General features: G+C 51.2%; 1 protein-coding gene across 1 annotated transcript in view; it reads right to left on the reverse strand.

Moving 5' to 3' along the window:
* The window catches only part of TG (thyroglobulin), a 252,962-nt gene that overhangs the window by 137,467 nt on the left and 102,219 nt on the right, over window positions 1–13,276 (reverse strand). Inside the window, exon 35 of the mRNA XM_030303527.1 lies at window positions 11,270–11,332. Within this exon, the coding sequence (XP_030159387.1) occupies window positions 11,270–11,332 (63 nt within the window). The remainder of the gene's footprint in view (window positions 1–11,269; window positions 11,333–13,276) is intronic.

Here is a 13,276-nt window from a genome sequence, read left to right on the forward strand (position 1 = left end):
TGCCTCTCTCTCTGCCCCTCCCCTGTTCACGCTCTGTCTCTCTCTGTCTCAAAAATGAATAAACGTTAAAAAAAAATTTAAAAATCTCAACAATAGAAATAGTAACATAGCTGTAGGTGGCACTTGCTAATGTTCCGTGTGCTGACAGGTACAATAATATCAATATTTTGCGTGTATTTTGCGTCCTAAATGTGTACTTCATGAATGAATTGATGAAGTTCCTTAACTGGTAAAGAACGAATGGGATGCCAAGTATTTTTTTTATCTCTATAAAGATTAATACTATGATTATTCGCCTACCACAAGACCTCGAGTGGATCCGTGGCAGAACTGATCACCTAGGAAACAAATCATGGTCCACCAATTTAATAAGATCTCACTCTTCTGTGGCACATTCCAGTTGATGAAACATTTCATTGACACTACAAGATGTAATCACTACATCAGCCTATGCGTCAACGGTATTACTGTCACTCTTTTTCAAGGGACTGAACTGAGGCTCCGAGCTGGTGTAGGACGTGGCCACAGTCACGGCTCGTGGTTAGCAAACCAAAGGCTTAACAAAGACTTCCCCCTCCCAGTACCCACTTCGCCACAGCTACCCCTCTCTCCCCAGGACTCCACTTCAGAGACAAAGTGGTTCCCTTTCTTGGCCTGTGTTGGGCAGGCAAAGGTTTCCACAGACATCTGAAATGGGCCAGCCTCTGCCGAGGTTATGAGCTGTGGATGGGTGAGTGATCATCTTTTACACCACCAACTTCAAAGACACTGCTGGAGAAAATTCCTAACTAAGAAAAAGACAGGCACGTGGGACCAGACTTGGGACAATCCTCCCTCCGCGTCCTCCTGACAAGCTACTAAGTTCATCACAAGCCAAATTCCTACTGGAAATTCAAAGGCTCGGGATAAACCTGATTTCTCTCTGGGAAGGTTGACTCCTATCGAATGGACCCCTCCAAATTCCCCCCCACATACAAAGGCGACCGGGGAGCTGGTACAATAACGGGGTTTGCTGGGAGCATGTGAACTCTTTCTTGGGGTCACTGCGTGTGATCCTGGGTGCCGGATAAAACTGCCGAAATTCAGAGGCATAAATGCATACGGAGCACCAACGTGAGCTAACCGGAGAAATTCCAATAGTGCAGAGGTTTTTTTGGACAAAGAGCATCAGGCAGAGGCTGGCCTGACCTCTCAGTGGACTGTGGGTAACTCGCCCAAGGTCACGCAGCTGGTCTGGACCCAGGCGGGCAGACTCCTGAGGCTCTACTCTGCCTTTTGGGGCACGGTGGCAGTAAGGGCAGCTACGGCTGTCACCACTGTCTGTTAGGGGCTGCGTGTGACAGGCACTGTACCAAGCACTGCCCTCCATGCTTCATCCAAATCTCACGGCCACTTGTGGAGGCAGGGCTATTAGGAAGTCTGCCTTAAGGACGCTGAGGCTCAGAGCAGTGACACGACGTGCCCTGGGTCACACAGAGTAAGAACAGAACTAGAATTGAAACCCGGATTCACCCCATCCATGCCACAGTCTCTCTGCTTCACTGCTCCTACTTCTACAAACATCTGCCCAAAACTGCTTGCCTGTGCGTAAGTTATCACAAAAACAGAAAAACAAAGGCCACGCCTTAAAGCACAACGGAGCCAATCGTCAGAATTACAAAAACAGAAAACTCAGAGGGAAGCTTAGAGGCCATTTAAGCCACCTCCTCACACCGCAAGGGCACCTCCAACAGGCTCGACTTCTCCAGTGGTGGGGAGCTCATCACCTCAATCTCCATCAGAGCGAGATCACCAATGCCTTCTCCTTTCATCATCTGACCCCATCTCCTTCTCGCCCAGTCCCTCACTGGTCCCTTCAGGATGCCAGACGCCCCCATCCATACTGAAGGCTTCCCTCAATCCCTTCTGAGCTGGGCCCTCTCGTCTCCTGGACTTTGCCCATGTAGGAGGGAAGGTGACTGCCTCCTTCATAAATCAAATCCCACTCCTCCAAGGGGGTCAGAGGTCAGAATTCCGCGGAGACTCAGCAGTAGGGATGAAGAAAATGAGGAATGACCACAGAATCGTTAAAACAAAACACAACTTAATATAGCACTAGCCGCTTAGAACATGGGATTACTATCTTGAACCAACGGTTAATATTATTATAATCCATGAAACTAAAGGAAATCTACCCCTGTGGATGGACTGCAATTCAGGGACGGTTGGGTTCACAGACCACTATGCAGAGTGACTTGAGGGGCTCTAGGAAAGGCAACCTGTCTAAAACACTTCTCCTAAATACTGGTCAAATCGTCTGAGAAACAACCATTTTCTGGTTTATCCCCTTGTTGAAATGTGAAAACTCTTGCAGAAGATATCATATTAAAGTAATATCAAGTATTTGCAGCGTGAATTATTTTGTCAACTCCTCAACTCCATTTAAATGTTTTATTCATTTATTTTGAGCGAGGAAGGGGCACAGAGAGAACCCCACGCAGGCTCCACACTGCCAGCGCCGAGCCTGACGCGGGGCTCGATCCCACGGACCGCGAGATCATGACCTGAGCCGAAATCAAGCGTCAGTCGCTTAACCGACTGAGCCCCCCCCCCCCGCCCTCGGGCGCCCCAACTCCACTGGGTCTGACGAGAGTTCTCTAGCAGAGCACTAGGAAATAAAACAATAAATAAGCAAGATGTATCTCCTCCGTGACAGCTAGCTGGTCAGGGCTGGTTTGAGAGTGGGAGGGAAAGAGGAAAGAGGAACCACTTCTGTCGTCAGAGAGGCCTGCCTTGGGATGGGAGTTGCAGCGGGGAGGTGGGGTGCTGAGAAGCAGATAGTCATGAGTTTCCCAGAGTGGGTTGGAGGCCAGGAATAGGAAGGGGGGAAAAAATCGGGAGGAACCAAAAGCTCCCTCCACCTCACAGTTTTGACTGTGCTCATTTTTTATTGGGTAGTATCTGATTGATTCCAGGCTGAAAATATACCTTCTATAGCTAAGCAAGACACTTGAAAGAAACCTTTAAAGCTAAAGCCAAAACAACCAAAACCAAAAGGTAGGTCTTAAGCTGGCATATTTTCTTCTTGGTTCTGTCTCCCTTAAATTTGATTGAACAATTCCCCAACGGACCAGGTACACACCTGGTACTAACCATCCGGGGAGGAAGTTTCTGACGAAAATCCTAAGTCTTCTCCAGCCCCTAAGGTCTAACAAGGGTTCAGGACACAATCAATCAGCAAACATTAATCAAGTGCCTCCTGGGCTCACCATGTACAGCTGCACAGGTTGTACACTGTACTATATCGCAGGGGCAGCTTTTATAAGTATTACCTGTGAAAGATATCCCTTAGAACGGGCAGCACTTGACCTAATTTAGCTGTTCCAACACTGCCACCTTCACCAGGCACTGGCCGAGGCAATTTTACACGGCACATCTCTTTCAAGCTTAATAACAACCTCGTTGAATTAGGCATCATCATCTCCATTTTGAAGGTGAGGCACCTGAGACTCAGAAAGTTTCTTTAAATTGGTCAAGATCGTTCATTGATACACCTTTCCAACAAACACTGAACCTCTGTTAGCTTTAAATACTAACCTAGAGCACACTGAATATATACGTATTAAACCTAACAAATTCTAGGGGCGCCTGGGTGGCTCAGTCGGTTAAGCGTCCGACTTCGGCTCGGGTCATGAGCTCATGGTTTGTGGGTTCGAGTCCTGTGTCAGGCTCTCTGCTGACAGCTCGGAGCCTGGAGCCTGCCTCAGATTCTGTGTCTCCCCCTCTCTCCGACCCTCCCCTGCTCGCCCTCTGTCTCTCTCAAAAATAAATAAACATTAAAAAGAATGATAAAGAAAATAACAGTCAGTGTCTATTATATACCAAGCACCGTGCTAAGTATGAAGGATCAAGCCACAAGTTGTGAACTCAGTTTCTGGGAGCACGAAATCTGGCAAGCAAGAAGAAGTGCCCTCATTCATTCAGTAAATACCTTGCGAGCACTCACTAGGTACCAGGGAACCTTCTAGGGGCTGAGGCTACAGCAGTGAATGAGACACCGAGCCCCTGTCGCATGCAGTTTCCCTTCTGGGGGGAGGGCAGACGAACATTCAAGATGTAAGCAGGTGAGAAAATTTCACAGCAGACAAGAGAGCAGGGTGAGGGAGTGGAGAGTGCCCAAGGGGGCTGCTTCGATGCGGAGTTAGGGGTGATGTCAACTCAGAGAAGGGGCCCCACGGAAACGTGCTAGGAGGAAGTCCCGTGGTGCAGGGCTGTCTGTGGGCTCTGCTCACTGCCGTAGCCCCTGCACCTAGCGCCTGGCCCAGGGGAAATGCCCACTAACCACTTGCAAAATGAATGAGCAGATAGATGGGGGAGTGGCGGCCAAGGCACGAGAAACCATAACCGTGGCCCTGATCCTGCACCCCAGCAGCTGGCGCGATGCTCCCGCCCGCATCCACGGGGAGACGCGAAACTGACCACCTGGGGCCGCTTTCCTCACATCTCCCGTTTCCTTCCACCCGCCGCTGCTGTGGCTCTGGTTTGCCAGCTGTGTCCTTCTGCTCCTCAGCCCCCGGGGGTCTCGGAAGGGAGATCGGGGCCGGGGTGGGGGGGGCGGGGTGGAGGGCTGCTGCTAGTAGGAAGCTGTGCCCAGAGCCCGCTCGGCCCTGCTAACTGCAGCTGCCCAGCCAGCGTGGCCCTGTGGGAGAGGAGCCTCCAGGCTGCACACCCCGCTTGGGGAGGGAGCTTGTCCCTGGGGCACGAGACCCATCCCCGGACAGCAGTTCTCAGGGGGTGGCTGCAGACTCTGCACTGGGAACCCCCGCGGTGGGTGCACACGCATGGAAACCCTGTGCGGCTTTGGGACGGAGATGCATGTTTTCCACGGGCTCTTGGAGTCGGTGCCTGCTCCCTGGGGCCTTCCAGCCCGAGGACCCGAAGAATTAAGAATTAGCCCTGGTGTGGGTTGCCGTGTCACCAGTCTAGTGACAGTGCACCTGCACGGTCTGCAGGAGCCCCTGCGGAGTCCGTTAAAGCCCTCCAGCCCTGCGGAGCACGCTGTGATGTCGGGAATGAGCGGGTCTGCCTGGCTGCGGTGCGTGCTGGCCCCCGCAGGGAGAGCGGCCCTCCAGAAGGTCATGCCCACATCCCCGTGTCGCCGAAATAAAGGCAGAGAACATGTGAAGGTCATCCTAGCATCCCTGAAAGGGCAGCAGAGGCCTCTGTGCCACTGAGACCACTCTGCAGCTCACCGTCTCCTCTGGCCAGCCCTGCACCTTCCCTTTCCCCCCTTTCCCCCCCGTGGGTGCCTTTGCACCTCAGTGTCTGGCTCCTGGGGAACCCAGCCAGCCACACTCAGCAGAGCGGGGAGACTGGGTTCGAATTCGGACTGGGTCTGAATCTCTCCTATTTGCTAGCTGTTTGAACTTGGACCTCTCTGAGCCTTAGCTTCCAGGTCTGTAGGATGCACATAGTCGTGCGCACAAGGCAGTCGCGAGGGTTAAAATACGGAAAGCATTTAGCACAGTGATTGATGCGACAGCCAACGAGTAGGAGTTTTTAAAGTATATAGTTCTGTACCTCTGCCCTTAACTGGCTGTGACTTACTAGAGCCATCTTCTCTCTCTGCCCGTTTCCCCTTCCACAGAAAGATGGGTTTGGACTTGTGAATTATCGCCGACATTTCTTAAACACTCACCCTTTATCAGGTTCCGTGAGGAGCCTTGTACTTTTTCTTCAGCACAAGCCCACTAGATTCATCTCTCTTGTTTTCTACCATCATCCCCCCCTTTCAGAGAGGCAAACGGAGGCATCGCCAGGCTGAGAAAGACCTAGAAGAGGACTGGGAGCTGCATGGACCGACTTCAAAGCCTGTGGCTGGGCCATGTCCCGATGCTTCCCTCACTTAGAAGATGTGCAGGCTCCCTGCCAGCACTCACATTTTTTAGGATCACACCACTCTCCAGCTTAATAGAAAACATTCGCAGAAAAGATCAACCGAATTCCAGCACCCCACTGGCACAGCGAGGCGAAGTTGATGGACGGTAGTTGTGTGGCCTGAAAGACTGTCCGTGCAGACACTTCCATCACCTGGAATTCAGGCTTGTAGCTGTCCCCGAGCTCGGGGAGGGAGGCGGTGAGGAGAGGAGCTGGAGGGCTGGGCTGGGGCCAACAGCAAGGAGGCACCTTTCTCCCCACAGGGAGCAAACTGTGTCATACCTGCCGCTCCAAGGGGGGCTCCCGCTCGAGAGCCGGGAGCATTTTCTAAGGGGCATTTTGAAGTGTCTCGGGGTAAAATGAACTGAGAAGACAGATACGGATTTTCAAAGATTCATAATCCGTGTTTTCCCCTGGTGGGCAATCCAAATACTCAATTTGCTTCAGCGGCACCTCTGAGCAAGTGCTTCTGAAATGGTAGATGAAAAGCGACATTATCAGTTGTCGTGGGAATAAGCCCGCGGAAGATCCGGTGTTTGGGCAGGCGGGAGAGGGGGAGATTGAGGCACCTACAGTGGGCTCCTGCCTCTGAGAAGGTGATTCCTGCTGACCCTGAACGTCCTCTCTGGATTGCTTGGTCTTTTAAGAAGCAACGGACATCTTCTTGTATAAAGAAATGACAGCTTTCCTGTTTCACTGGTTTTTAAAAATGTACAAAATTTCCCCCAGCGAGTAAAATGGTATTCTATATACAGATAACATGCCTGTGCACGTTTTCTCAAAATCGAGCTTGTCTGTCCACCAACACATTCCCCTTACAGCCCCAAAGGAGGGCTTTTGAACAGTCTGAAAGTTCAGTGTGCAACTGTGTAAAGGCCTTCAGGGAAGTGTGGCAGCCAAGGCACCTAGCTTCTGGCTCCCATCCCCCATCTGGCCTCTCCCTGCCCCTCGCTGGCCTTGCAGTCCTAAACGACTTCTCTTTCTATTTCATCATGTGCCGCACTGATGCACACCTTTGGGCTTCTCTTTGCACACCTCCCTCTACCCAGGATGCTTCCTTTTCCCCCCTTGACATCTGACGAACGTATGCTCCTTCTCTATGTTGCAATGTGGGGCCGTGATGCACTCTGGTACTTTCCCTGTCTGTCTGCGGTGAATCTGGGGGAGGCTTCCCAAGGCCCCCACTGTGGTAAGTGGCTCAGCTCCTTCAATTCTGACTTCCTGTGCCTTTCTCCCAACTAGAAGGCCGGCCCTTGTGCTTGCAGTCAAGACCTCTGGCCCCCAGCACAGCGCCTTTTCTGGAATGTAAGTGAAAATTCAGAATCCATGACCCGAAAAGTGGCTAGCAGAGACATATGCACGGAGGGGAGCTAAATTGAAGGGAAGGACGAGCTGTTTGGCCTTAACACGTTTCTCCAACTCGTCTGCCCTAGAGCTCCCTGCCACGTTCACCCGCCCCCACCCCAGGTCATTGTACCAAGGTCTAGTGCCAAACCCAGTACAGAGTCTCCTGCCAGCCCTGTGCTCGGGCGAAAGCCTTTCCCTACAGCCCTTCTGCCTCATCTCACTGACGAGCCTAGGCCCACCATATGGAAATGTCTCCAACGTCTGAACACCCCAGGCTGTTTCATGCCCCTGGGCCTTTGCACACACAAACCACTCTCTCTGAGGGAAAGGCGTACTGAAACTTGGCCATTGGACAAACTCCTGCCATCTTCAAACCACGTAGCGTGTTAGAAGCCTCCCCGACTTGTGAGAGCTCGGAAATCACCTTCCCCTTCCCCTCACCCCCACTGACCCATCAGTGCATCAGAATCCTTCTTCAAAGAGGCTTTGAATGAGTGGCTTAATGCACACCAACTCATCACAAGACACAAGGCCAAGCGGTGGATGTCCGGACAAGTCTAGGGCTGGAAGTCTACCTCTGCCACCCTTTCCAGAAACTCGAACCAGATGTTCTTGTCTAACTTGGAGGGGGGGCCAGATGCACGGGGGCTCAAATCCCAGGGGTTCATTTAACCTCTCAGATCCTCAGCTCCCTTATTTGAGAAACAGACCTCACCACCATCTAACTTTCTGATGAGCACCAAAGGATTTGTAAAATGTTTGGTGTTTAATAAATATTTCCTTTCCTCTCCGGATAGGAAGTGCATAAAGATGAGCATTTTGCATACACATGGGGTACACACGCAAGTGTGCGCACGCACACGCACTCACGCACGCACAATCTGTGTCAGAATCACGCTCACATATCAATACCCCGGAGGCGGCATTGTGCCCTCGCTTGACTGCCGTCAGAGGAACATACCCAGACTCTCCACGCCAATTTGGGAACTCTGAGCCCAGATGGAACGCACACTCCGACGTCCCTCCTGCTTTCAAATCGCACTTGTCAAAATCGCACTTGTTTCAGAAGCCTGTGACATGTCACTCTGCTTTGGAAACGTCAACTCAGATCCACAGACTGCATATGTGAAGGGGGACGCGAAACTCTACATCCTTTGCTCCCTTGTGTTGGTAATTCGAGTCCCAGGAATACAAATTATCAGGGGGGGAAAAAAAAAAAACAGAGCAGAAGCACCGAAAAGCCCCTGAAGGTGTTCACACTTTGATTTGTTCGTATCTAAGAGTATGCATTTGACATTCAGATCCTGGAGCATTCTTTATCTACGCGCTGAATAAGTAACACTTTTGTAATGAGAAAGATTCCAATCTTGGATTCAAGATTTCCAAGATGGAAAAACGAACTCACTGCTAGTGAGGATATCACTAGAAACGATGTTGGAGACTAATGTGGCAACACAAAGCTAGAGTCTTAAAATATAAAGTGGTCGAACCCAGTAATTCTGCTTTGGAGAATGTGTCCCCCGGGGAAGTAACCTGGACATTCGGAAGAGCTTTATGGACCCAGGTGCTCATTATGGTATTTTCATAATGACGAGGAGTCATAAACAATCAAATGCCCAAAAATAGTGCAAGTTAGTGAAGTGCAGTGTGAAATGTGGAAGCTGACAACACTGGCCCGTTTTTGTCTGCATCTTCCTCACCAGATGGGGAGCATCACGAAAGTAGGAATGTGGACAGAGGAATGAATGAATGAATGAATGAATGAACGGATGAATAGATGCATGGTGAATGCATTATTCAGAGAGATAAGTAACAATTTGGAAATATATACCTGATGCTCTGTTAGGTAACAATGAAAGAGTAACATTGTAGAGAGATTACAAGTACTTCAGACCACAGGAAAGGCTAAGGAGATTAGAAGCAACTAAATCAATGTTTGAACCCACATGACTTCTAAGTAACTCTTGTGATTTTTTTTCTCCTCTATTTCCGCATGGTTCGAACATTCCACAACTAACTGATAATAAAAGAGGACCTGTCTCTTGAGGTCTGTGCGAAGATCAAATGCTTGGTGCAGGACGGAGGACAAAACGGACAAAACACGTTGAAACGTTTCGGAAAAGATTATACGATCACATTTAATTCAATGAGGCTCACGTCTCTTCTCTCCCTCCCACAAAAATGAAGACAAGGAATTTAAAAAGTCTAGACCCACAAAGATGACAAGAGAAAACAAGAACGGGCAAACAACAGATAAGACAGTTCGACAAATTTTTCAATGGGGCAAAGAAGAGGGAGGTGTGTTGATGGACACGTCAGCACAGAGGAGCTAACACTCCAGGTCCCTGCAGAGCAGGTACAGACCTGACCTGTGTGTTTCACGGGCACCCCAAGAAGCCCAAGAAGGCGGGGGGGTACCATGGAAGGCAGGGGTGGAACACGGGACAAAGACAGGAGGGTCCGCTGCCCACACCCCGTGATTGGTGACGGCAACGGGAGATCCCTCTTGCTCCCTGGGGCTCCCCAGTGAGCCACATGCCCATGGACGGAACAAAAATACTCTTGTTTCGACCCCAAGTCTTGACACGACTAGATGTTGGAGACAAAGAAGGAAAATTGAAAAAGGGTGCTACAAGAGAACCTCGACTCCTCACCTATCGAGACAGGAAGGAACCCCACAGTCACTTCCAAGATTGACAAATCGAGAAGTAGCAGGATTCGTGTGTAAGGTAGAAAGGGAGAGGCCAAGGCGAGAAAAACACAGCTGCAAGAGTTAACCACAATAGCCTCTGGAAGCAGAAATGGCAGGCGGTAGACGTGGGACAAGGAACCGGTCGGGTTTTTCTAAACCCTGAATCTCTGGAGACGATGTGATCATTTCAGTTGTCTTTACGTTATCTTGATAAACCTCAGTATCAACTTTGACCAAAGTCTGGTTGGGATACGTGTCCCCTGCTTGGTCGAAGCACCCCCTCCGCCATTCGTGACATGACAATGGCAACTCCTACGTCACAGCACTTTAGAAAGCTGACACTTTCTAGTCCTATGTCAAAGTCCCTAGACATAAAGTCTCCAAGGGTTTAGACACAGATAGAATTCTGTATAGACTGTGCAGAAAATGTGTGTGTGTGTGTGTGTGTGTGTGTGTGATCTCTGAAGTCAGCTCTTTGAACCAGGTGGAAGAAACAACATGGGCTGAGCACATGTATACTTTTAGCCGCGGCCTTGGCTAAATGATTCCTTCCTACACAAGCTCTATATTCTGTCTCTTCAGCCAGCACTGTAATGACAGATGTCTGGAGCTCCTCAGACATCATGTCACAGGGCAGGAATTAACGTCGCTTGGGCCCTTCGAGTCATTTCCTGACTCAGAGAAGGCAGAACAGGGCCTTGCATCCAGGCCCTCGCTCTCCGGCACCACTCCCAGCTCACCCGCCTCCAGAAACCACTGCGCCCACCTGCCTGCACTTCCTGCTGCCTCGTGACCAGACGGGGCATGGGGGGGGGGGGGGGGGGGGGGGCGGCAGCCTCAGTCTGGGCCATGCTCCCGGGCTCAGGGCCCCGCCTCAGATGTCACCGTGCCACCCAGTGCACTGAGGGCTGTGAGCCTCTACTTGCCAGCACTAGCTGGTTCTTTCCCTGTTTGGCCACAGGGCCACAGTACCTGACATTGGCCTGGGACCGTGCAGGTCTCACCACTCCTGGACAGGGTGAGAACAACCCTCGGGATGAAACTTGCAGGCACGGGACCCAGCCCTCCTCTGCCTCCAACTGACTGCACTATTGGCCAAGGCGTTTATTCACTGGGAGTCGGTTTCCTCATCCGTGAAATGGGCGTGGGGCCAGCAGGGCCCCATCTATGCATGTGTGCAGTTGCCAGGAGCTCAAATCAATGAGCGTGAGAGGCCCAGGCGAGCTCTCAACGACGGAGCGAAACTAAGAGAGAGAGGAGAAGAAGGAAAAGCAAGGTGGATCTCTCCTGAGAGAAGCTGAAAAGACAACTTACCTTTCTCGGGGAGGAAAGGCAGAACCGCCAAGGGGCAAAAACTGGGAGCATCGTTCTGAGCAACTGAAAAGAAGAAGAGAGGCAGCCAGTTAGGTCCCCTCCACCCTCAAAGGTGTCAACAGGGGCTCATGGCGGTAATGGCAAAATTGGACCTGGAAGGCAGACGGGCTGCGTTCAGCCCCCGAGACACCCTGAACTGGTCAGGATGGGCTAGGTTGGGCCGAGGTGACAGTCACATCTCAGCGGCTTAAAGCCGCCACCACCCAGGGTGGCCTCTGTCTCGCACCATGCGTCCTCTGTAGGCGGGATGGGGCTTGGCTCTGTGTCGTCCCCCCGAGGCCCAGGGGGAGGAAGGCTCCCCCACACCCCCCTGCTTCAACAACACTGAGGCAGGGAAAGCGAATGCAGAAAACGTTGCTCTTCTCTGTAGCTTCTGCCTACAAGGGACACATCCCTCATCTGCACACAGGTCGCTGACCAAAGCCAGCAATGAGGCCGGGGGCTGAGCAGGTAGAGTCCGGCCATGTTCTGGGGACAGGCAGAGGATGGTACATGTGCTTACAGCCGTCACTTTCCGACTCCGTTCACTTGGGCGAGGCACTTAACCCCATGTTTCCACACGTGCGCGATGGGACAATACGACCCACCTTGGGAATCGCGTGACGATGACAGGAGATCACGTAGTGCCAGGCACAGGGTAAGAGCCCCGTAAATGACAGGTGCTCCTGGCAGGCAGGATGGTGGGGGGGACAGAGCACAGACTTTATGCAGACAGACCTGGGCCCGAGTCTCCATGTGCCACTTAGAAGCAGCGTGGAAGGACCAGTCATCTGACTTTTTCTAGACCCAATTTCGGCACTGACAAAATGAGGATGTTGTAAAAATTACGGAGAAACCCGCACACCCGGCAGATGGTCCATAAGTGCTAATTATCTTCTTCCCCTCCCCTTACTGAACAGATCGAAAGTTTCATCATTATGCTCTCCCAGCGGCCCAAACCAGGATCTCCATGCATGCTCAGCTGCAGGGGGCATGGTCAGCAGTCAAGGGCAGGGCTCAGGGGTCAACTGCCCAGGGCAAGACTGGCTTGGCCTCTTCCTTCTCTGTGCCCTCCAGAAGTTATCTCGCCTCCCTGTCCTCAATGTCCTTGTCTGTAAAAAGGGCTTACAACAATACCTCTCTCCGGCTCGTGAGCTTTAGATGAGTTGGTACATGTAAAGCTTTGGGTATACAGTAGGCAGGCACTCAATAAATGCTGGCCATTATCCGCTCTTAACGTTGCCCTTCTACGGTGACACACTGCTGTCCTACTCTCCCTCCATAAAAAGCATGCATTAGAGTCACAATCTAGTCTGGTCCCTAAGGTGTTGCCCTTCCCCTGTCTTCTTCACTTTGGTCAGGTGAGCCATAACCCAGCCTCTCTTGGTTCTAGAACCTCCAGTTGTATTGTATCTTTTTTTTTTTTTTTTTTTTGGTATGGTTCCACCTGCCTGGAAACACCTGTTCCCCCCGAGTCATTCTAAGGCCCTGGTTCCCAGGCTTGGTAACAACCCCGAGCTAGCCCCACCCCCATAGTGTCTGATTCAGCAGGTCTGGGGGGCTCCCTGAAATCTGGCCTCTCTAACAAATTCCCAGGTGACACCGAAGCTGCTGGTCCGAGGACACACTTTAAGGACCACTGAGCTACGGTGTCGTCGGTCATCTAACATTCTGGGAGCTCCTCAAGCAATGCTCAGAATTACTAACCACGGCCATGCTCCGCTGCACCCAGTGGGCCAGTGTGGCTGGCCTGTTTAAATATCTGTCTTTCCTGGAAGAGAGCGGTTCTCAGAGCAAAGATCTTGAGAGTTGACGCAGACTTTGGAGAACAACTAGACCATCTATATCAAGGGCATTCAATTGTTCTCACCCTTGAACCCAGTGATTCTGCTTCCGGAAATGTATCTTGAAATGCAAAGTGAGCTCAGCTTGCAAAGGAAACATTTATGCTATAACACTGTATTGAAT

This window comes from Lynx canadensis, chromosome F2 (assembly GCF_007474595.2).
Source record: "Lynx canadensis isolate LIC74 chromosome F2, mLynCan4.pri.v2, whole genome shotgun sequence".
Classification (NCBI taxonomy): Eukaryota; Metazoa; Chordata; class Mammalia; order Carnivora; family Felidae; genus Lynx; species Lynx canadensis.